This window comes from Lonchura striata, chromosome 2 (assembly GCF_050655825.1).
Source record: "Lonchura striata isolate lonStrDom1 chromosome 2, ASM5065582v1, whole genome shotgun sequence".
NCBI classification, from domain to species: domain Eukaryota; kingdom Metazoa; phylum Chordata; class Aves; order Passeriformes; family Estrildidae; genus Lonchura; species Lonchura striata.
Genome location: NC_140704.1, coordinates 67,627,114 through 67,652,469, shown reverse-complemented (window position 1 = coordinate 67,652,469; position 25,356 = coordinate 67,627,114). Strand labels below are relative to the sequence as shown.

Below are 25,356 nucleotides of genomic sequence, written 5' to 3'. Positions count from 1 at the left end.
CTAATGATTCAAATAATTTTGCTTCCCCCCTACTCCATTAGCACCCTGTAATTTCAAAGGGAAATAATTTAACCAAGATGACCTGCTTAGTTTCATTATCCAGAACACAAAGGCTTTAGACATATTTTAATTAGTTTGTTTTTAAAATTCTTGATTTGATAATACACTGTACTAATTACTTCTTAAAAGGTAAGTGGACTACAATGAAAAAGCTGTAACAGTTGATGAATATCTGAGACCTAGAATACATGTCTAGACTGACCAAACTTGGCAAGGCTCCTCTGCTTTCTATTTTTTTTAAATCCTCCTTTTAAAAAGGTTGGTGGTTTTGAAAAATTTTATTAAATTGTGACCTAGAATTTTCAACACGAGGAGGGGAAATAGTCCAGATACCTCCAAAGTGTTTGTCTGCAGTGTTCTTATCTTTAAATAGCTTCTTTGAAGAAGCCTGTATGCCCTTTGCCAGAGACATAATTAGTATCTTTCAGCAGCATGTAGATACGAGTGTGTCATCTCCGTGTGGTTGTACAACAGCTCTCACTTTTACTGTGTTTTCTGTCTCTGATCATATTTTTCTTAATAGCTTGTTACACTGCATTTAAGTTACCTCTGCTCCCTGTAATTATTTACAGGTTAAAATATTGTGAGTCAAATATCAGGCTAAAGGAAAGAGAAACAACTCCCTGTGAGCAATAGATCTTTGGCAAAAGGTGATAACAGGAAGGCTGTGATTAGAGGAGTACATTTTAAGAAGTTTTCCCATGATCAATTTTCTAATTAAGCTGAGCCTCTGGGAGTTACATGCTAGAGAATTTCAGGGATTTCAAAATATAAATTGTTTAATTGAGATCTCACAAATTGAGTTTTCAGGCTCTTCTGCAAAATGGGTGATTGTTCTTTTTCCTTGAGTGCTGTGCTGACTTAATAATCTGATGATTTATTACAATTGGGCAAAATCAAAACAGAAAATTTCACTATGTGAAATATTTGTCTGAAATCTGCATGTTTGTCTGAAGTTCAGTAACTTCTAAATTTTATTGCAGTGTGCTCTTTAGCAGGCTTTTTATTCTTTTAAACACTTGTATTTGAGTGGTAAAAAGGATCAGGGGCCTTTGATCCAAGTCTTCTCTTTTGAGTTCTGATAGGAGAAGCTGACTATGTCAGTTCATACCTGCAGAGATTTCCGATTACAATGGGAGAGCCCCCAGAACCAAAATTTGGGAGTTCTTAATCTTGGACATGTTAGAAAACAACTGTTAATTTGTCCATCTTTTCAGTAGGGCAAAAGTTATGTTTGCCTTGTTAGTTTGGTGTCAGTAGGCTCTGTAGTCCAACATGTGCTGTACTTGGAGAGTTGCTGCCTTACGTCAGTCATATTCTTGAAGTGCCAGCCATTGGCACTGTGGAGATTTGCTCACCACATCAGAGTAAGCAGATTGAATAGCACAGCAACTTGATTAGGCCGGAAGCAAAGCAATGAAATGCTGACACCGTCCAAAAGTATGAGCTTCTTTGCAGTCTGGGTTAGTTTCTATAATTCCAAAATAATATTAAAACACACAGATACATAATAATTTGTTCAAAATACTGGAAGAAATTTTTTTTTTTATTTTGTTATTATATCATTTAGTATTTGAAATTAAAATTTTAGGATGGATTGAAAATTCAAGAATAAACTTCAGGGTGTTGAATTTCAAATGCACAAACCATTTAATAAAAATAAGTTTGCATTTAGTAATTGTAACCTAAAAATTTCTAAGTTCTGTTTTAAAGTTAGGAGTAACATTGAAATGTAGAATACAAGCTATTTCTTATATATGCAACCATTTAGGCCACCTATGGAATATGAGCACTAAGCAACTCCTGTGGTAGTTTAGGACAAGAGCAATTTAATCAGCATTGGCGGGGAGAAATGGTTACACAGTCTCAGAGTGAACAACACTTGCATGAAGTACAGAGAGAGAAGAGAGCCTGGTGACCACCACCATGGTATTGTTCCTTCCCAGGGGAACGGAGTGTTGCTGGAGTGCCAAAACTCCAGGCATCCAGTGGAAGATGCAATTTCATGTCAGTGTGTGCCTACTGGGAAATTTAAGAGATGGGAAGAAGTGCTGAAATAAGATGAAGTATCCTCTGTGTAGTACTGCAGCTGAAGGAAAGTTTTTTCTTGCTCTTCCAGTTTTTGGGCTCTTTCTGATGTTAATGATTCTAATATCTACCCCTGCAAAAAGCTACAGGATACAGTTAACTGATTGAAGTGGGAGACTGATCTTGAGGTTTAACTCTTGCATTTGCCAGACTCAATCTGAGTCCCTCAGTGAGCTGCTTAGTTTTTTGTGAAATGAGGATAGATCTTTTACTCATATATAGGCATCAGAATAGCTGGATATTGATGGTGGATGAGCTACTGGCATAAAATCTGCGTGCTGTGATGGCAGCAGCAATTCAAAGCCTTGCTGCCCAGGGGGGCAATGTGAAGTATTCTGGCAACAGCAATTCCTGCCCTTCATCCCATCCAAAAACCTCTGAGCCTACTTCTCTAACCCATGAATGTGCCATAGCTTCAGTGTTATCCAAATGACTGATTTTGTGCTAGGGGTGGGAGCCAGGATCTCTTGGGACCCATCCCTAGCCTGGCACAGCCTGGCAGCTTGTTGGGAATGTCATCGCAGTGGTTTGAAACTTCCGCACTAGTTTTGTTCTTGGTGGGAGGGAACATAAAGTTGGGGATTGAAGTGCAACTGGAAAGGGTTGGTTTTGAGGTTCACTGTAAAATCCAGTCAGGCCGGTGGAGTTAAATTGCTTTGAGATTGTCAGATACGAATTGAAGATGTAGGAAGCATTCCTTCTTTTTTTTTTTTTTTTTTTTGAGTACTGTATTACTCTGGAGTGTTTTGCTAAGTTTGGAAAGTAGACCTTTTCTTTTTTTCCTGCACTCATGCATTTCCCCACCCTTGCTCCATTTCTGTAGAAAAGGAAAAATTTTCTTCAAGCTTTTGGGTTTAGCTCTACTACTTAAAAGAACAGGCTGAGGAGAAAATGGGGGGTACGTTGCTATACTAGTTGATAAATTAACTATAACACCAAGCACCTTGTGATTTGTACAATGGCAGCAGAGGGAGGAGTTGGAGCTCAGTTTTATTTCTGTATTTGAGATGGCTTTTTCCTTCCTCCCTCTTGCTCAGGCATGGGGAAGCTCCCTCTGGGACCATTCCTGCAGGTGGAGTCAGACAACTGAGTACAATTGCTCTTTCATATAGAGTTTATGCAGTTTGTGCTCCTTTAGCCTGGCTTGGTAAAACAGCCATAAGGTGCAGGCATAAATTACATGTATTTGCACTTCAGGGATTTGGCATTGTCCTGCCGAAACATATTAAGTGGGACATATAATAAATGAGAAGCAGGCCCTAAATGTTAAGCATTGAGATGCCAGCACATCAGGAGCATTTGAGAGGCAAGGTTTTTCCACCTGCTTACAGCCACAAAATGGGCCTGTGTGTCAGAGGAGAAGCCAAACCTCTGGATGTGGCTCACTGAGGGGCTTGGCAAGCCATGTGCTTTTTTGAGGCAGGCTGAAGTCCTACATACCTTGACCTGCCCTGTGTGTAAATCATTCTAATGTTTTAAATTGTTTTAAGATTTTTCCAAAGCACATCTGGGTTGTGTTTAATTGTTAGGGGGAAAAACAGAGGAGCTAGAGGGAGAATTGGTGTAAATAATTCATGGAGAAGAATCCTCCAATTTTGCAGAAACCACAGCCCAAATTACAGAGAAGGCTTTTGGACTGAGATGATTTTTGTTGTGGTTGTAACATACCAGGGTTTGAATCCTGTCCAGATGAAAACATTTGGTTTGTACTTCAGTAAATACTGCAGAAGCACTGCCAGCTTATTCTGAAGAGTAATGAAATAGTATTTTTGGCAAAGCACATGCACTTTCCATACTTCTGATTCTACTCTTCAGATCCAAATTCAGAGGGTTTTTTAAACATGTTTAACTAGTCCAAGACAAAAGTTAATGTAATTTAATGAGAAAAAACCATAACTGTAACTTAGGAGAGAGAACTACACATTTGCAAAAAAAAAAAAAAAAAAAGCAATAACCTCATTAGTCAAATAAAATGGCTGAAAAAGAGTATAGTTTATTCTATTAATCAGGGACTTGCTGCGGAGGTCAACACATCTGTATGTAGAGGTTGCAAAAGCATCAATTCTGCCTACTGTTAGCAGTGAGCCTGAATTTTGCACATGGTGACAAGGGTGACATCTTTTCTAGAAAATTGCTAAAAGCATCACCATAACTTAAACCCCCTATATTTTACTTTGTACTTATTGTTGTACAAGCACCAAATTATTGTAAAAGAGGGCATGAAATACATTTGTCATTCTTTCATATGCATTAGGCCACACTTAGTTGTAGTAATAATTTTTTCCTATATTGTTAGGCTTTCTTTTGTGTTGCTCTCAAAATAGCAGGGAAAACAAAATACTCAAGAGAATTTCAATAATGAAACTGAAGATAGTGATAGAAGCAGTTACCAAACATACTTCATATCTAATTTTTTTTAAACGAGATGACTGTCCTCCCTTTCTGTAATAATTCATAGCTCATTGTTACCTTGATGAGTGATTTTTAAAAAAGCAACTCATCATTAATGATTTTTTTCAAAATTTGCTACACGCAGTAGTATCTGATCCTAGAAACTCCTACTGGTGAGGAGACGGTACCTGGCGTTGTGTCGGCTGTCTGAAATTCCTATGTGGCTTGCAATCCTTTAAGCATGGAAATTTTTTTAGGCTTTCAAAATCTCACTGTGAGGTCTAGCTTTCCCCTAATGTTTTGGAGGAGGGGGAGAAAGCTGGGAAGTTGCCTCCAAGTTGCTGCCTGATTTTGGCAATGGCTTTTCTGCTCTCAGCTGTGAGACTTGTTTGTTAAGCAGGAAGAAGTGAGTGGTGCATCTCTGGACGAGGGCAGCAGGTTGACTGCACTATCAGATGGATACCTTGTATTGAGCCAGCCTTAGCTGCAATGTCCTTCATACTTGACTATATTTGTTACTATTTCATGTCAGTAATCCCTTCCGTATCTCCCTTTTTCCATTGTTCCTGCAATTTGTGTCGATTTGCTAGCGTACCTCTCACCACTCACCTTTCCCCAGTTCCAGCACATCTGGGTTCCTCCCTTCTGCTCTGCTGCTGCTGCACTTCACAGCCTTTTTTATAGTTTACTTCTTCTGCCATGGCTTCTCCTTCCTTCCCAATATGTTGCAATTGCCCCATCCAGGTCTTTGGTGACAGCATATGCTTTTATGCAAATATTTCTGCAAAACAAATCAGCTGTCTTGATGGGGAGAGGAGGAAAAGCATTTAGGAATTGTGGGCTTAGACATCATCAGGACACAATGTAAAATGTGCAGCACCTACACGAGATTGGAAACATACTACATTTAATGTTTTGTTTAATAACATAAAGTGATATATTACACTACATGTTCATGTGCATAGAAATTTTCCAAATCTTTTCTTGAGAGCTTGTAACATTACATTACAGTTAGAGCATTTATTAATGGATTTTAATTTCCTTAGCCTGGGATTTTAATCTGAATCAGTTCCCTGATCTGATTCACCACATGGCCTCACAAAAAAATTGGACTGCCACAGTTGAGGAGGTGGCACAGGTATAATAAGAAGAGGCCAGATGGAGGTAGATATTCTGTAGGCCATTTTTGATGCCAAGAAAAATGTCCATACAGCCACCAACACTCTATATGGTTCCTTGCATGAAATGTCTTCTGTAATGAGTGGTAAGAAGTCAAGTCTAATTTCTAGGCTGTCATCAGATTTGCTGAGTGAGCAGGCTTTTCAGGCACCTGCTAATGGGGTGGGTGGCAGGCTGGGTTTCTCAGGGTGTAGAACTGCTCATGTGCTTTCCCCAGGCTCTGGAGGGCTGCTTCCTGCTCTGCCCCTTCATCTGCTCTAGTGCCCATGGTAGCAGCAGCCTGCATAATGTGGGGGCTCCCAGCACAGAAGGAGACTTGTAAAATTGAATACAGCCACAGGCTCTCATAACTCTCACTCACTTGCTCTTTCTCTCACTCTCTCAGATTTTTCTGCTGTTTTCTTGGGGATGGAAAATGAGGAATTGAGGAATTGTATACCTAGAGTGCTGGGACCTGGCAGGCACCACGTCCTAGACATGGATATTGCCCTTTATTCATGGCATTGCTACTCTTCTTTTTTGCTGTTGGTTATTATTTCCAATGTCCCTCTTTATATCACCCTTGGTAGGCTTTGAGAATCACACTTTGATGCTGGGTAGGGCAAGAGGAAGAGGAAGGGTGATTGCTCATTTTTATTTACTCTTACTGCCTGGCTGGGAAATATGTGTAAGAGGGAACCAGCATCGCTGCCCCATGGGTTTCTGTTGCTGAGTGTGTCCAGGAAGAAATAAACACTCTGAATTTTACATATCAAGGAAGCCCATACAACACCGTGTTCTGTGAATGTGTGCATACAGATGTGTCTGATGAACCTACATTTTTACTTATTCTCATGCCATTTTAGAGGGCTTTTATCATCTTGCTGTCATACATAATTTTCATGGTAAATATCTGTTACATATGGAGTAACCTGAGAGCAACAACTCTCAACAAAGTCTGTCTGTCTGTAAGGAAAACCACCATGGTCTTAACTTACAGTGAAGACCAGACAGATTTTTGAGGAAGGGCAATATATTTTATTTGACCAACTGATACAGCTGGAAAAAACCAAATAGCTCTTAAGCGTGCTTTCTTCTTCAGATTTCCAATTATCTAGAACGTTTATAGCTACAGTAATGCTTCTTAATATTGTTTATATAAATCAGTAGCTTTGAACAACAAATGGGGTCCCCTTTTAGAGGTAGGCTGTGGCATCACATACACAGCCCTATCTGATCTCAGAGAGAATGAGGGATATTTAGGACAGGAATTATTATTACACAATATTGAAAAAGGTGAGTGATTACATAGCTTCTACTCTTCAGCGTTCAGTTTCATTCATATGAGTTTTGTTATTTCATCAGTTGTGAGAAGTCTTGAGTATTATTTCCACAAGAAGAGTCTTAGGGGGAGTTGCTTAGCTCTTTGCTTGGTGTAAACCAGCAGTGCACGTAAACCACTCACACGTTAGGTGTTGTTTAATAAGCATAATTGTCATTCTTTCAGCTTGAATGAAATCACAGTGTACTTACAGGCATATCTTCCCTTCAGTTTGCTCCAAAAGGGAATTTGCACTGTCTTGAGCTTGGCCAGCCTGTTTCAATATTTTAGGACCAGTGTTTTCTCATCCTTTTTGACATGTTTAGCTACATAGGCTTAAAGCGAAAGAGGTTTTTACCAGTTCAACACATATTTGTGAACAAATTATTTGAGGCTATTCCAGAACTGAAGTAGTATTATAAAATATGAGGATAAAAATAGTTCCAATATAAAAATTAAGCAAGAAAACGCAGAGCTTTTAAATTTCTTTCAGAATCTTCCATCCATAGCAATGCTTAAATAGAACAAAAATGTGCAAGTCCAGATTTTTTTTTTTTTTCTTTCTTTCTGTTTGGCAAGTCAAGTTTAATAAATATGTAGGAAAACCTGGAGGGAAGGGGGGAGGAGACCCAGACTGAACGCCAGCTTTTCTCCAAGGTCTCATATTGCAGAGCACTTAGATCAATAAAGTGAACGTTAGCAGGACTCTCCTGTATTATTGGATGTTGCTAGTCTAATTTCTCTGGAAATGTACTTCCCAAACAGTCCCAGCTGTCCCAGGAATGCAGTTTAACCATTGTTGTTCATAGTTCTCGATTGGAAAGAATTAAAAACTGTCATTCTGACAGGAGATTTACGGACTGAGATTACAGTGATTGAATACCAGGAGTTAGGTGAAGTTTGGGCCTGCTCTCAGACTTGGGTAAGACTCTCCCTCCTTTCTAAAGAGACTGTGCTTTATTCTCTGCTTTAAGAAGAAAGAAGAAAAAGGATTGCTACTGTAATAACATTTGCATTGCAGATGATACATTTTTGTTGGTTGTTGTTTATAGCGGCTGCCAAAAAAGGCTCAGAGATGTGGAATTTAAGGAAGATGAAGCTGAGAGAACAGACACTATATCTAGATCCCTATTAGTATCTCAGAAGGATAAATTTTCTGACTGTTTCTCTAATTATAATAGGGGAATTTCAGTCTGTGTTTGAATCTAAGTTTGAGGGTTCCAAACAGTACGATTCTTTATCGCCATCATTTGTCAATGCACAATGGTGTCAGATGGTGTCAGACTTTAGATTCTGATATGAACTCATGCACTTGCATCGTTTCTCAATCCATACTACACATTTGAGTACTTAGATGGAAGAAAAAGGCAATTTATTTTTCAGGCAGCACTGTCCTAGGAATAACTATTTTAGAGTCTTCTAGTTAGTTGCTGTTGAGACTTAAAACTCCCCTACGAGCAGAAGAATTAATGTGCCTCTCAGCACCTCTTACCTACTATGTTTGATTGCTTAGACTGTGCCAGAAAGTTCTGGGCTTGCATTAAAAATGTGAAGTTTTTTGTTTCTGTAAGTTGCTACAGCTTCCATGCTGTGAAATATGTCAGCAGTTTTAATTTGATCATTAGTCTATATAAATATGAAAACTGTGGTGTGCAAAAGCCCTTTCCTCTAGGATAACCATATGTGTCCATACGTTTCTGTGTAGGTTGGATGCAAAAATGCACAATTTCAGGGGGGAAGAATCATCATGCCCTCAGTGCTGCTGTAGTGTTTATCCTGGCTGCCCTAGGGCTACCACTCACACATAGCACAGGATGCTGGTGAAAAGTTTTTCTCTGCTTTTCCCCAAGGCAGCCACAGTTCCAAAGGGGCTGTTGCAGAGGCCAAAAGCCAACATCTTTTCAGGTGAGGGCTGAGCCTTCAGTGAGATGGAGAAGAGAATTGGAATGGTCAGTTTTCAGTAAGAAAGCTCTTGGATTGAGATAAAGGCAGTTTATTAGGGAAAGCAAAGCTGAAAGTAAAGTGAATAAAGGAATTTATTTGCTACTCACTTTTGGCAGATGGTGTTTAACCATCCCCAGATTGAAGGGCTCCATCACATAAAATGGTTACCCAGAAATACAAATGGTGTAGCACTGAATGTCCCCATCTTCCTCCTCCTTCCCCCAGCTCTTATTGCTGAGAACAGTCCTATGGTCTGGAATATCCCTTTGGCCAGTTGTCCTGTCTGTGTCCCCTCTAGCTCCTTGTGCACCCCATCCTGCTTGCTGATAGAGCAGCATCAAAAACAGGGGCAAAAAATGCCCTGACACTGTGCAAGCACTACTCAGCAATGGCTAAAACATCCCAGTGTTATGAACCCTGCTTCCAGCACAAATCTAAAGCCCCGTTCCAGCTACTATGGAGAAAATTAACTCCATCCCAATCAAAACCAATATATTTAAGAATGGATTATTCATTGCAGAAACAGCCTATCCCAGTTTTTGTGCCATATTTAGGTAATTCTTTCATTAAAAAGTAATTTTTATAGTTAGAAGAGTATTTTGTACAACTCTGGTGTAAGCAGAAAAATGCAGTCAAAAAATAAGTTAGTTAGTTGTTGGCAGTGGCAACACCAACAGCTCAAAAGCAAACCAAACACAGAATTGCAGTTCTGAAGAGCTTGAAGCCAGAAGTGCTTCCTTAAGGAAGCACCAGTCAAATAGCCACTACCTTGTGTTGGTCTCTAGCCCAGTTCTCATTGTCCTTTTGTTTATTTAGCTGCAGGAAAATAAATAAGGTTGATATTATCCAAGTGTTTTGACTACACTTTTTTCCTTTTCTTTGCAATAAATTTTTCTTTGGGAATAACTAGAAGGCTCCTAGGGCAGGGGATGGACAGGAGACTCATGTTGAAGTAGAAAGTGATACTGAGCTCGTGGGAGGGTGCTCATTAGTTGTCAGCAGTATTTGTACATTTAAAAATAATAGGAGCATCATGGGAGGTAATCAAGAGACGAGAAGCAACATCCTCAAGAGGATCACACAGGGAATCAGGTCTTTCCTCTTTTTTCTCCTTTGCCAGGAATCCTCCATGCAAATAAGCTTCTGAATGTCTTGTCTTTTCTCTTTATTTCTTACTGCAGAATTCTGCAAAATATTGTGTACCTCTCCAAAATACTGTATAGGTCTGCAAAGTATTGTGAACTTTAAATGCTTTATTGCAATCGTAACGTAGAAATATCACTGCAGTGAAGACTGTTTTTTTTGCTCTTTTTTCTTCTGTTTGGAAAAGCTGTAAGCTTCTAGTTGTGTGTTAAGATTTCAGCAAGGCACTTGAGCACGCATTTGAAATTAAGCATGTGCATTAGTCCTTTTCTGAATACACAGAGTTATTAATTAGGGCTTGTAGCAAGACTGATTGTCTGAAGTATGAATAGAATGTGCTTGAGGGAGGGGAGAACCCTGCTTTTCAAGATCATGCATATCCTGTTGGTAAAAACTAATAAATAAAAACCCTCTAGTTAGTCATGCACAGGTCTGACCTCCCAGATCTGAGTCCCGCTCTCCCCTTGCTGTGGAGGACACTGAAGTAGGTTATGATCAATATGGTCAGTGCAGTAAGTGAATGTAATGATGCTAATGAGCCATTTCTTTATAATAATCAGGTTCTCCAGCCCTGCCCAGCAACATGGTATATTTTGGAAGCTCTCAGGATGATGAGGATGAAGAAGAGGAGGAGGAGGAGACAGAGGACACAAAAACAGCCACAAACAATGCTTCATCATCATGCCAGTCAACACCTAGGAAAGGAAAAACGCATAAACATGTACCAAATGGGCAAGGTAGGTCCTAAGTAGTGCTGTTCTCCTGTAGCCCTAGTAAAGAAATCTATGAGCTGAATGTGCTCAGTCCTTGTCCGTCTTTCTAGGTCTGATTGAAGAAGTGGTGGAGTAAGGTGCAGTTTCAGCATCTTGTGCTTTAACCTCTTTCTTCTGACAGTCTGAACTCTGTTGCAGAACTACTGCAGGGCTGGAATTACATACATAAATATATGTACATACTGACATGGGGGTCAGTTTCTTCTCCATATAACAAGCAATAGGACCAGAGGAAATGGCCTCAAGTTACATCAGGAAAGGTTTAAATTGAGCATTAAGAAGAATTTCTTCACTTAAAGGGTTGTCAAGTCTGCCCAGGGAAGTGGTTGAGTCTCTGTCCCTGAAAGTATTTAAAAGTCATGTAGATGTGGCACTTAGGGACATGTTTTAGTGGTGAATTTAGCTATGTTAGGTTTGTGGTTGTATTCAATGATCTTAAAGGTCTTTTCCAACCTAAAAAAAATCCTGTGATTCTATGAGATATATTTATCTATGTACACACATACACATGTATAGACACAGTCATGCTCTCTGGCTTTTGAGACTGATGTTTAATTTAGAATGACTTTATTTTATCAAAGTTAAATATAAGTATTTATAAGTGTTATCACGCCCGGGCAACACTTGATTCCTTTCATGCAGTATTGAGACCACACTTGCAGTAGGTTAATACCACATTCATATTGTTGATTGAAAAATTTTATGGAAGAAACTTTTTAAAGTCAGTTATTTCAATGCAAATCAGCAAAAGCTGCATTAATTGCACAGTAATTGTGTCACGCTGTCCTTGTGCCATATCTTGAAAAATTGATCCACATATATTGCAACATTACCTACCGTATAATGGAAGATTTAAAGCCGTGCTGAAAATTTCTGGAGCCTGCTGTAATGCTCCCCTGCTATCATCTTGTGTGATGTGGTTCTTTTTCCAGCAGGAGCTCTTGTTTCATAACTGTGCTATCTCTGTCTGACATAGTTTCAAAATGTAGCCTATGCTCTCTGTTCCCTTCCTCACTATTAGTTTTCCATGAGAATCTTCCTGGTGACTGCCCCTTCAGCTCTTCTTTTAGTAGGAGGATGGAGAGGAAAGTCTCTTCACAGTGCACTTTTTGAGAGGTGACCTGTGCCTCCTCTGTTCTTTCATGCTACCTTGCTCCAAAGAGGAGATTAGTAGATCCCAATTACTTCACTGTGCTGATCCTCATCTCTGCCTTTCAAAAGGGAATTTGCTATAAAGGATGCCTTTGTTACATATGCCAATTTTTTTTTTTCATTACTGCATCTGAATCTGTTTATATTGCACACCCAAGCTCAAAAACTCACTTTTTTGTGAATGATTTGTGGATAATTGCAAGGGGATGTTATGCCTAATAGCATTTAAACTGTCAGCTGTGACCAGGAGCTTTAACACTTTACCAGCCATAGATCAAAACTTGGCACTTAGGATTGATTTCTAAGTAATCCCCCCAAAATAAGAGGCACAAAACTCTGCATATGGAAAATGAGGCTGCACGTAACAGAACTGCTCCCTTAGAGTTTTAAATGTGATATATCACTGCAAAAGGAGCTGAATGTGTTCTATGAGAATGTATGTCCCAGATGGCAGCCACTTTGAAATTAGCTCAAAACCAGAGACACCTGAAATCTTAATTGGGGGTAAGTAAAGGCAAACATAATGAGCCATATAATGGCTTCATAATCTTTATCAATATAGATCAGAGAGAGTGTAAATGAAGCTGCTGCTTTAACAGAGCTGCAAAAGACCTTTATAAAATACATAGGAGACAATGTGAGATGTTTTGACAAAGGTGAAGAAATAGGAATTCCCAGAGAAGGCAGCTGCTTCTTCTTCGTCATTGTAATTTCTTTTTTTTTTCTTCTCTTTTTTTTTTTTTTTTTTTTAATTAAAATTTCCTTACCCAGGGGTATTCCCATTCTTCAGTGTCTGTTATGTTGGTTGACAGCCAGTAGTATTTTTGTTTCATGTGAATAAAGTAGGTTCTGGTTCCTCTGTGTCTGTTTTAAATGAGACCACACACAAAGGCAGACCAGGGACGGGTGCAGCAAATGAACTTAATCTAGCGTGAGAGTCTATTTTTAATGAATTAAAGTCTTTTGTTTTTAATATACAATGTCTAGTCAAGCACTTTGGACCTGAAAATGCTAAGCATTTGCTATGACATACAACAACAAAAGTTCAGAGCTTGATTAATGTCATTAGACAGTGTCAAATGATTGCTTTCTGCTCAGTGAGGGCCAACAATTTTTCTGGGCGAAGTAATTTGTCAATATCCTCTTCTGATGCCAATATGGGGTATTATTAAGGTTGCACACCAAACTATTTGTTATAACTGGGCTTGTTGAGCCACCTTTTGGAGAGCTAACTCAGTCAAGAACGTCTGAGTGTGAATGGGAAGCACGTATAGCACGTGGCATAGCTTGCTGCACAAGCTGAAATAATTAGCTCAACTGACTTGTTGCCTTCCAACCTTACTGCTTACACAGATACATTTAAAACATCAAATTGTTACCTTTTATCCTCCTTTCATAGTGCTACTGATGTGCTGCGCACACATCCATCTGTAAGACAGCAAAGTGAAATGTTCAGCAGGAGAAGTGTTAATCCCCTGCATTTATGGAAGTGTGTAAATGGGAGTGTGCAAGTCTTTCCAGGGAGATATTTGGCCTAAATTGCATCTCCCCGCTGCTCAGAGGAAATTCCAAGTTGTAGGTAAGAGGGTAGGCTTAGGTCTTTGTTCCTTTAAACCTAATTCTTTGAATTCCTTGCAACTAAATAAATTCTAGTTTGAGTTCATTCTATGGCACAATGGAAGGTTTTCTCTGTAAGCGCCTGAAGAAAAATGTTTGCAGGTGCCAAGTGTATTGCTAGGCAGGCTGTGATAAGAGAGCTGGAAGGTGGAGCTGGGGAGTTGTTGGGTTATCGGTCCCATCTCAGGAGCAAAGGAGGATAGGTATTACTCTACTTGAAAGGGCTTGTGGGCTGGAAAAGTGCCTCAGGAGGAGCAGCATACACAGATACAGTTGTGTAGACAACTTAGATATTGCATGCAGCAGGCTACAGTTCCTCTAATAATGGTTGGCTAATTTTCTCAGGAAGAATGATTGGGGAATTAGATATCTCTCACACCAGCACAACAGGTCAAGGGCGGAGAGGAGTGCACATCTGGGCCAGCATACCTGGGAATGTCCTGTTGTCTCTGGATGCCAGAGACAGGCAATTAAATTCTAATTTACTTTTAGGAAAACAGAATTAACCATCATTATTTGTGACCAAACTCCTTCATGAAGGGTGAGTCTGGTGTCCTTAGCAGGAATAAACCAGCTTCCGTGTGCCAGCAAAACCTGCAGGGTCAGAAATGGTTGCTGGATCATGCTGTGTTTTGTTAGAATGACAAGATAAAAACTGCTCTGTATGCCTTTTGCTGAAAATGAGCAGGGGAGAAAATGGTATAGATGTGGGGTTTTTTGTTTTGCTTTTTTTGTTTGTTTGTTCTTTTTCTCTTGGGGCTCAAATTTCAAAACAGACCGGGCAGTGGTGCATAGTAAGCAGGCATTGCTAGAAGCAGTATACTTTGCTTCAGTGGTGTCCTACTCGCTTACCAGAAACACAAAACATTTCACTTCTCAATTTGCAATGGATAATTTAGCAGAGTAATTTCCTTACATGTGTAGTAGTATAAAGATGATGCAGGAAAAGATTGTAGATAGCTTTTTTCTTATTTCAGGGTATAGTTCAATGCGGCATTTGTGTATCTTGGGCATGAATGGCATATCTTTTACATACATTACTATTTGGTGTGCTGTGAGAAAATTCTGATTTATGGTTTCTTTATTTAGTTTTGGTTTTAACTAAATTTAGTATTTGTGGGTGGGTACATGAGACAGAGCCTTAGGCTTGTACATCATTTTTAGTGAAAGTAATCCTGAAGAGGTAAACATTTGCAAGGAAAATATATTTTAAAGAATGAGAAAATTTCAGGCAGAGTGCTGCAATAGTTAATGGGTATGCAATTATTTTGATGATTTACAGCCTTTTGTTGAAAGACCATGGAACCAGTAATTGTTGCAATAAACATTTTTGCACATTTAATTTTTCTGCAAAAATATGTAACATGAAAATTACCCGGTTTGCAGTAATTTGCATACTTAAATATGCAAATCAGGCACAACACATTTGGGGATTTGCGGATTTTCAGTAGCGAGATGTATGACCTGTGGAGAAGAATAGGGGAGCTGGAAGTTGCTCAAAAAAAAAAAAAAAAAAAAAAGAATTGTTATCTTGGTGCAAGACTTGTGATAACAGACAGACACTTCTTGTACGGACTTGCTGCTTAGTGAGTGACCCTTTTGATGTTGTTTGTGTCATAATGGTTAGGTGAGAGTAATGAATTTGTGCTGAGACGAGACACTTGGTATTGAATTTTTGCAAGTGGTGGTGCAGTGTCTCATGCCAATAACACTTCTCTCAGTGGCCCAGTATATTCCTGTGCATGCAGGGCTTGAGCTGTGTTACTGATGGTGTCAAAAAACGAATTCAGTGTTACCCCTCTGCCATGGCTTTCCTGTATGACTCCTGCTAGCATGCAGCTATGGAAATTTTGTTTGGTGTTGTCCACTCAGAAATTGAGTGGTGTTGCATTAGGGCTTGGGAAGTGTGGAAACAGTAATACCATATGTTTTCATATGGTGTGGTGTCAGCCATTTCTTCTGAAGTACGCCTTTGCTCCTGACTGAGTAGGCAGAGCATGCTGGGGGGCTCCAGAAGACAGCTTCTATCCCTGGAAATGATTTATGGAAGTCAGAACATAGCCAACATTTAAGGAAAACAATTGGCAGTGTTAAAATACTGTGTTTTATGGAAGTATAAGGTTGTTCTAGTTCCTCTGGGAAGGGAAAAGAATTATTGCCTGGGTCCTTTAACGTAGTTTGAGAGCCACGTAAATATTTTCGCAGTGACTTAGAACTGAATTAAAGCCAGAGCAAGAATGTTTTCGTACAGTAAGGGATACTCCATGCCAGAAAGTTGATTAATACTACATGTCTTCCCAAACATGATGTATGTGACAACATGAGGCTTGCACTGGAATAGCTGGCTCGGGTTCACAATATTGGCAAAGTTCCCTTTTCTCCTTCTAAAAACAAAACTTCTCCCTTTCACTTCTATCTTCCCTCTGTTTTCTGGATGGTTTTATGAATGCGCAATCACTTGCTTTATGCAGTGCAAGCTCTGCAACATGCAGCACGTGTGTATGTGTATGGTCCATGCCTTCATTCATCTCCCAGCCACTGGCACACAGCAAAAGGGTTTTGTACTCCGCAGTCCATATTAAACCTCCCCAGTTATCTCAAGTATAAAGCATATCAGGTGCAGGAATAATGTCCAGGAGGGCTTGGGAAAGAAAGCTTTGTCCATGGAGTCAATAGCTGACTGAACCCAGTCCAGTAATTCTGCTGCCTCCACAGTGAAAGCCTGATTATTGTGCATATTATAAATTAGCTTCTGAATGGCTGGCTGGCTGTATTCGGTGAAGTGTTTGTGTGCAAATTAATCTGTAGGAATACTTCTGAAAATTGCTGAAAACACATTATGTTTATTGCCCACTACAGTGTCAATTCCTGTAGTAAATGCTTAGTTAATCTGTAGTAATTGAGCACATCTGTGGCTTTACTTGACCAAAAAAATTTTTTTAGACGTCATTATAGCTGCACCTAATAGAGGCACAATTTGCGCAGTTTGCATTGGTTTATGTAGGGATTCTTTATCACAGTTTCAAATGAGATACCTCAAAGTCCCAGTATGGGATCCTGGGTGAATATTGGTGCCTGAGGTCTAGTCCCCCTGATGCAGGAAGCACTATGAGGCATCTGTGAGGATCACGCCTGCCATAAGGTTTTGCTCTGCTGCCATAAATTATATCAGTGGTTTAAAAACCCCAGTGCTTGTGAGTTTTGAATGTAGTGGTTCAGTTTCTTTGCATTTGATCATCTCTGCTAACCAAAAGACCCACAAGTATTTCACTGTGGGACTCTTATTGTTTCAATTTAATAATAGTAATAGCTTTGGAAGACACAGCATTTTGAGAACAAGCATTCAAACAGATGCACGCATAATGATACCCATTTATTCTATCTGGAGTGTCTGAACACTAATAATTTACTTACACTTTTAATTACTTGTTAGTAGTGCTTCTTACCTTTAACTAAAAGCTGTTCTGGAAATGCAGAGCAAGATAGCATAAAATAATCGTAATTCAAGACTACACATCATTTCTGCTTCAGGAATCTAAGTTTCACCACTCATGTAGGTTGGGCTTGGTTTTTTGCCTTTCTGTCTTTTAGTGAAATTATTGCTTCAAGGGTGATACCTTTATTGACTACTCTTTAGCAAGGAACTAAAGTGAATGGGAACAGAACATTGGATATTGGCATGTCAGACTTATTTCTAACATGGGAGATTTTCCTGGAACACAGATGTTTGGGTTCATAAAGCACAACGTATACCTTTCCTGATTTTCTGAGTGCATCAGAAATATTTAGGAGCTGGCAGACATGAAGGAGAATGCCGTTTGCTGCATAAGAAGGCACAAAAGAATTAGTAATAGTTTCATTGTTTAATCAAATTTGGTCTCAGTAATATTTACTGCAGAGGTTTTTGGGGTTATTGTTTTCTTTCCTTTGAGAAGTGGGTGTTGCTGGCTTATTATCAATTACTCTTAAACAACAAGATTCTGAGGGGTGGGGTTGGTCTTTGTTTGGTGATACATTTTTTTCTCTGAACTGACTTACTAGCTGTTGGGGCCAGAGTTTAATTATGTATTGTACTAAATAAATTTATGGTGTAAATAACTTGCTTCAACGTTTTTAGTGAGACCGGAGAAAAATCATAGTCTCAGAGATTTTTTCCACCCCTAAATGCTTGGCTTGCAATTGCATTTTGTAATTAATCAAGTTAATATTTTGATAGTTGCTCACATAGTATATTTGTGAATTTTCCAGAACTTAATATTGTGGAAAGGTTTCATAGCTGGATATAAAATAGCTGGATATAACAGTAATCTAGGTGTTACAAGAAACAAATACTGATTTTTATATAAACTGATACCATCTACTGTTTAACTAGAAGACAGTGTGGTAAAAACTGTTTTGCATCTACATCTCCCTTTGTTGTATTTTCAGACACTAGCTTTTTAAGCTTTTCCTGTGAGACTGAACATTTTTTTCCTCCTGTATCTCTCTTCCCCCTTTCAAGAATCTTACAAATTAAGACAAAAGATAATTACTCAGAGGGTAAAACTGGCAGCGTTCCCACGACACTTAAATTTAATGAGCTGTTGCATATAAAATATACCTTGTCTTATGTTTGCTTCCTTTTTTTAAAAAAATTTTTTGTGAACCTGAGAAGTGCACAATTTGACTTTTTGGCTGTGTTTTCTGTTTTGGTAATCTTCTATATTTAAAGTAGCAACTGATTACAGAAATTTAATCTCTCTGACTTGAATGTTTCCGTAGGAGCAGATCAGTAAATACGATTTGTTCCCTTCAAAGGAAGATACCACTCTAAATTATAAAATACATATTAACAAAGCTGCCATTGGTTGTTTGTGCTATGTCTTATTAAAAATAGTTGTGCTTTGTGCATCTGATGTGAGAATTCCTTACAAAGGAGGATGAATGTATTGTCATGAACTTCCTGAGTGGGGTTTGCAGTTACTATCAGTTCCATCACTGGAAATGAGACACAAAGGATTATGCGATTTTCACAGAAACCACTGAGAAGTCCTTGGCTGGCTGGGGCAGCACCAGTTGCTCCTGAGCTCAGGAGTGACAGAACCATGGGGAAGTTCATGGTGACTCCACTGCTGACAGCTTTTCTCTCATTCTTACTACATTTATGCAGGTGGGAAGGGAGAGAGGAGGAAAAGCAATTGCAGTTTTTTTCTTTTTTGAGTAATCTGCTTCAACACTTATGACTGTCTAAATATGATAAGGGAACTGAAAATACAAGTGACTGGAAAATCAAATTTGTCGATATCCTGCTGGGGTTCTGGCTGCAGGAAGCTGAATAGCTGCTTGGGAAGGTTTGGAGGTAGAATCTGCCCAAAAGCAGCTTAGCTGCCCCTCTTCTGTCCAGCAGGATTGTTTGGTTTTTGTTACTACTCTTACTGTTGCTCCTACTGTTAATACTGTACATCAGTAGAGACAGCTAAGCTTCAGAACTTAGATAAGAAGATATGTGTTGTAGGAATATCACCTTTAGTGACAAAATAAAGCTTTAATTTCACAAGAGAACAGTAACTTTGTGCATTTAGTTACTATTCCCAAACAGATGGTGTGTGTTGTGTGTAATAAATAAGATTTTTACATAGTTGTGCTATTAAGTATTTATGAAGTTTCTTGTTTGCATCCTTTCCTAAACTGTGTCAAAGAAAGACAGGGGTAGAAATCAAGAGTAAAAGGCAGAAGGGCATTTGCCATTGTGGATGCTGGATCACAAGTCTTGGGGATCTCTGTCAAGTGCTCCACTGAAGAGGGTGCATCACTGACATTAATTCAGCGCATTTTTGATTAACAAACAGAGAAATGTGATTTTTTTTTGTCTGTTTTAGCTTCAGCTTTTCATGTTCCATGACAACAGAAGAGCAGTGACTCTTCTTAAATAAATTCAGCAGAGAGACAGAGCAAAACTTGTTTGTATACATTTGCATAATATTTACTGTACAAAAAGTAAAGGTGTCTGTTCCACACTTTCTTATCCCTTAATTTAAAGGTTACAGTGCTCAGCATAGGTCCCAGTGTTACTTCATGTCCCAGGTTCCAAAATGGTTTTAGTATTCTCCTTTTTTTTGCAGAAGTACCTTTTTCTATTTGCAGCTTGTCTGCTATAGGCAAACTGCTGTCAGTTTGATTCAGCAGTTTGGGTATTGATGAAAACAAAACATGCTTTTTCATGGAATGTTTCCTTTCTTCTACATTGGTATAAAAATAAATCTTTTTTCTGTTTAGGTTATGTTTAGAATTCCCTCACTGCCAGAGCAAAAAAAATATAATTAAAACTGTCATAAGTAAAAATCAAACTCATAATTCTAAATCTAGGTCAGTCAAAACAGTAATATACCTTATATGTTTTAATTTGGATATTGAAGATAATGTGTGCTAACAAGCAGAGGAAATAGTTTAGTAAATCTGTTCATCTAAAGAAATATGCAAAATAGTGCTATTTCTAGATTGATTTAACTTTAGATGTAAGAAAGCATTCTCTAAATATCCAACACTGAGAGCAGAGAAAATTGTGATGTTTTGAATGAAGTGTTTGGTCTTGCATACTTTTTCTTTTCTTTTTTTTTCCCCTTAATAACCTGATTTTCTCTCTTCTCAGTTTTCAATGGGTCCAGCAAATCATCGAAGGAGAAAGAACCTGCTCAGAAACACAAAAGCAAAGAGGCCACCCCAGGGAAGGAGAGGAACAGCGAACATAAGGCTGAGAGTCGAAAAGACCAGGCTGCTGCTAATCACCACGCTACTACAAACACTGGCTCCTCTACGAAAGGGCTCACGGCTAACAACCACCACCCTCTTCACAGATCGGCTCAGGACTTAAGGAAACAGGTAAGAAGTTGTACTCTGCTGTGGACACACAGGAAACAGAGGCTTTTAAGGTTCTAAGCTCCTTTCTCCACCGCTTGGTGTAGATTGAATGTGGACATCCTCAAAAGCATCCATTGGAGCAAGGGGATGTTAATTTTCAATGCTTAAAAAAAAAAAAGGAAAAAAGGAAAATATATATGTGGGAAGTCAGTATGATAAAGTGTGCTTTGCAACCCTGTCTTTTTATTATCTGGTATATTCATATGAAAGAGTAAAGTTCACATTGCTGTTTATGAAACCTTTCTGAGTGGTACTCTGCTGACAGTGCCACATGGAAGAAGGAGCTGGTCTGTGTGGCTTATCTCAAGGGCTCACTGGTGCTCTGGAGAGCCTGACATTGCACTTAGGTGCCTTGGTTTGCACATGGGCAGCACAAACGTCAGAGTCTAGGAAAAAATGTTTCATCTGATGCATAAACAAGATGCTCCAAAATATTGCCTCCTTCACGATGGAGGTGGGAGACATTTTTAGAGTTACATGTTACTTGGTTGAAAGCTAGCAAAAAAATTCAGCAAGAGATTTGTTTCAACATAACTTGAATTCAGGTGTAAAAGTTTAGCATATCAGTTTTCAGTCCTTGCGATTGTCCTTATTCAGGCTGAGGCTGGGCTAGCAGAGCAGCTGCACCAGGGCAGTGCAATACAGAACACTTGCTGCACTTAAGCCTTTCTGGGGTGGGGTGGGGAGAGGTGGGGGTGGAATATGTTGATTTGGTTGGTGGCGAGTGGTTTTTTTTTTTTTTTTGTTTGTTTGGTTTTTTTTTTTTAACTTTTTTGTTGTTGTTTTGGTTGGTTTGGGTTTTTTGGGTTGTTTTTTGTTTTGGTTTTAGTTTTTTGTTGTTGTTTTTTTGTTTTGGTTTGGGTTTTTTTGTTGATTGGTTGCTTGTTTTGCAGTGATGAATTTTCAACAGGCTGATTGGAGACAGTCTTTACTTGCTGACACCTAAAGATTTTTCTTCTAAGTAGGCTGACCTAGTCTTCAGTGGAGCTGGAATTGCCATCTTGTAGAGGGCTGTCAAGGCCTTTAAATGGCACCTCTGAGTCACAGGCTTGGAAATTAAAAATGGCTAAAAGAAAAGCAGTGTTCTTGCTGAGGAAATCTTTAATGCTGTGTATTTCAGTGGTGGTTTAAGTTCTGAAATGCCTCCACCGAATTTGTACTACCTTCTAAATCAGATTTGAGACCCTGAAGGCTATTTACAGTGTGTCTCTACCTCTCTAAGACTTAAATTCTTTTTTCCACGTGGCAGTTTGCCCTTATCTAAGGGCAAAGTGTGAATGTCTGCCTTCTTTTGCATCCTTTTGGATTTCTTTTTTGTGATTACCAGTATCTTATGGTCCTTGCTGTGACATGCTCTGTCATAAGCTCATGGTGTTGAGCAAATTTCCCAAAATATAAGAATGCAGTTCTTAATTCTTTTAACCTAATGGAACACTTCTTTTAACCTAATGGGAAATGCTTTAAAGTTGTATCATCAGAGTTTGGTTGGTTAAAACTTTTGAGAAAGTCAACTGCTGCCACTTCTGAAGGTAGTTTTGAAAGAAAAAGACAACAGTAGAACAGTTCTGTCCATAATCCAAGTGGTTTTGCTTCATAGAGTATTAAATGTTCTTGATTGTGCTACACACAGTGCAGAAAAATTTAAAGGGATGCAGTACAACCAGCAGTCACACTACATGGACACATCAGCAAGGGTGGTCCCCAGGCTTCACAAAATGGAGGGGGGGGGGTGGTTAAGTCAAGATGATTTGGGTTTTCTTTTTTTTGTCTTCCTAAGACACTGTTAGGCACCTAAATTTTCTTCTGCAACCCTCAGTATCATAAGTACTTAATTACAAATCTTAATGAAAATGTGACTCTTGCTAATTAAATGTGGATTATATGTTTTGCCTGACAGAAAGCCTTAGTTTTGTACACGACCATAGACTTACCAGTTATTGGACATTGCTATATTTCTTGCTGTTGTCCTGAGTCTTTGACTTTCTCAGTATTTTCCAAAAGGAGATTTTTCTCCCAGGATGCCAGCCACATGTTCTTCCTTCTTCCACAGGGCACTAGAAAATACCAGAGATTTTATTTTTTTCCTCTCTTTTTCTTTTTTTTTGGTTTGGTTTGGTTTTTGTTTGTTTGTTTGTTTGTTTGTTTGGTTTTGTTTGGTTTTTTGTTTTTTTGTTTAGTGGTTGTGTTGTGGGTTTTTTTTTTGGTGGTTTTTTTTTTTGTTTTTTTTTTTTGTTTTTTTGTCTGTTATCTTCTGGTGTGTCCTTGCACTTATTACAGGTTCCTTGTCTCTTTTGGTTTCTCCTTTGCCATCTTCCAGTGTCTTCCTACTTTAAAGGGTTGTGAGCAAAGGAAATGTAGTTCTATGGGGCCCTCTCTTGGCCTAATATAGTAATTTACTTCTGCACTACTCATAAGCACACAACTATTTTTATGAATGAATTCAAGATCAGTCTCATAACTTGGTTTTGTTTGGGACCAAAACTGTTGTCAGTGTTGCTAATGTTGCTCTAACCACTGTGGTTGCTATCTAGCAGGTTGGGTTTTTTTGTGTATGGTTTTGGAGGCTGAATCCTAGGTGCTGTGCAGAGGTGTGTATATAGTTCAAATCTAGCAAACCAATTGCTGCAAGACAGTGCTGGTCCCAGTTTTTTTTTATAAAGACAAGAAAATTAAAAATTTATCATGCTATGTTTTACTGCAGGACAACTGTTCAGTAAGGAAGAGTGGTCTGAAGATGATTATAAAACTAGGAACATAGCTGAAAAGCAAAGATTATTCATATCCCTAGTTTCACCTTTGGCTCAAGACTTTGGATCATGTACTGCTAATGTCAGTCACTTTATTCCTACTAGATGACCCACTTAGTTGATGAATGAAAGGCTGTGGATGTTTTCCCCCTGATTTCAGTAAAGCCTTTGATACCACCACCCACACGATCCTCCTGGAGAAATAGGTTACTCAAGGCTTGGGTGGATGTTAACTAGGTTAAAAACTGTCTAGATGGCTGGGCCCAGAGCGTGGTGGTGAGTGGAGTTACATCCAGCTGGCAGCTGGTCACCCGTGGTGTTCCCCGGGGCTCAGTGCTAGGGCCAGTCCTGCTCAACATCTTCACCTATGACCTGGGCAAGGGGATTGAGAACACCCTCAGTCACTTCACACACAGAATATTGACCTGCTGAGGGTAGAAAGGCTCTGCCGAGGGATCTGGAGAGGTGGGAAAGCTGCCCAGCAGGAAAAGACCTGGGGTTGCTAGTTGACAGTGGCTTAAGAGCAGGCGGCAGTGCCCAGGTGGCCAAATGGCCAAGGGCACCCTGGCCTGTATCAGCAATGGTGTGGCCAGCAGGAGCAGGGCAGTGATTGTCCCCCTGGACTCAGCACTGGTGAGGCCACAAGTATCGATTACTGGGCTCAGTTTTGGGCCCCCCACCATAAGACATTAAGGGGCTGGGGCGTGTCCAGAGAGGGGGAACAGAGTTGGAGAAGGGTCTGTAGCTCAAGCCTGATGAGGAGGAGCAGCTGAGGGAGCTGGGGCTGTTGAACCTGGAGAAAACAGGGTTCAGGGGTGACCTTACCGCTTTCTACAACTGCTTGAAAGGAGGGTTGTAGCCAGGTGGGGGGTGGGGGTCAACCTCTTCCTCTTGATGACAAGAAATAGGACCAGAGAAAATTGCCTCAAGTTGTGCCAGGGTAGGTTTAGACTTGGTATTAGGATAAGTTTCTTTGCTGAAAATGGCAGGGGTCAGGTATTAGAACAGCCTGCCCAGGGAAGTGATGAGTCTCCATCCCTGGAGGTATTTAAGAGGCCACTTGGTGTGGCACTTACAGACATGATTTAGTGGTAGACTTGGCAGTACTGAGTTAATGGTTAGACTCCATGATAAGTTTGAATAAAAATTCCAAATATTGTTCTTACCATCTAGGATTGGAGGTTCTGTCTTAAAGCTGATGGTGCTCATGACATACTTTGCTGTGAATAGAAGCTGTGAGGGTATTTGCCTTTTTCCCATGAGCACTTTACTGTGTTCTGTTCTCAGCCCCTGTGTTACACTCCTGCAGCCCTTGCTGCAGGAGTGCCCCAGGTGGTTCTTCAGACTACTGGTCACAACTTCCTCAGAAAAAGTCATCAGCAGGCTGGAGTGACAAGTTGCCTCCATGCAGCCTTACTGCTCACACTGAGGTTTTGTCTTCATTATACTTGACAGCACAGTAATACAGCTCTAGCCTCCTGAAATCTTCTGAAAACCTCCTGTAGAGGAGACTCCACAATGTCCATTGACAGCTTCTTTCAGTGTTTTCCTTTTCAACTAATGAGCAAGTTTTCCTAGTTGTGCCTCATCATTGTAGACATTTAACGAGATTTTTTCCCTCCTGCTTTTCCCAGTGAACATGGAGAGAGCATTTACTGTCTCTTTTCAGAAGAACTCCTGCTGCATCAGAAGACTGTTAAAGAGTTGTCCCATAGTAATCTCTTTCAGAGTAAGACCAGCTCTCTTGGCTTTTCAGCAACAGTCTTATTTTCCAAATACCTGAGCAGTTTATGTTCTTTTGGACTTGCTCCTCTATCTAAACTTTTCTCAGCGTGGCCCCAGTGCTGGGTCCAGCTCTCCTTAGGAAAGCCTGTGCTCCTACCCTTTGCTTTCAACATCCTTAATAATAGGTCTCAGAAAGTGATTTGTGCGCTTTGTATTGCCATTGCATTTTGCAGCTCACTGCAGTCCCCAAATGTTGTTCTTCCCCTATGTGTATATGATTTGCACCTCCTAAATATAGAACTTCCTCTTACTGTAGAAATGTTCTGAAATAGGTTCTTCA

The 25,356-nt window shown here is 39.6% G+C and overlaps 1 protein-coding gene across 4 annotated transcripts in view; it reads left to right on the top strand.

Moving 5' to 3' along the window:
- JARID2 (jumonji and AT-rich interaction domain containing 2) overlaps window positions 1–25,356 on the top strand; it is a 210,329-nt gene that overhangs the window by 153,784 nt on the left and 31,189 nt on the right. For all 4 annotated transcript variants that reach the window (XM_021553230.4, XM_085571501.1, XM_021553241.3 and 1 more), the window contains 2 exons: window positions 10,666–10,842; window positions 20,276–20,505. In XM_021553230.4, the coding sequence (XP_021408905.2) occupies window positions 10,666–10,842; window positions 20,276–20,505 (407 nt within the window). The remainder of the gene's footprint in view (window positions 1–10,665; window positions 10,843–20,275; window positions 20,506–25,356) is intronic.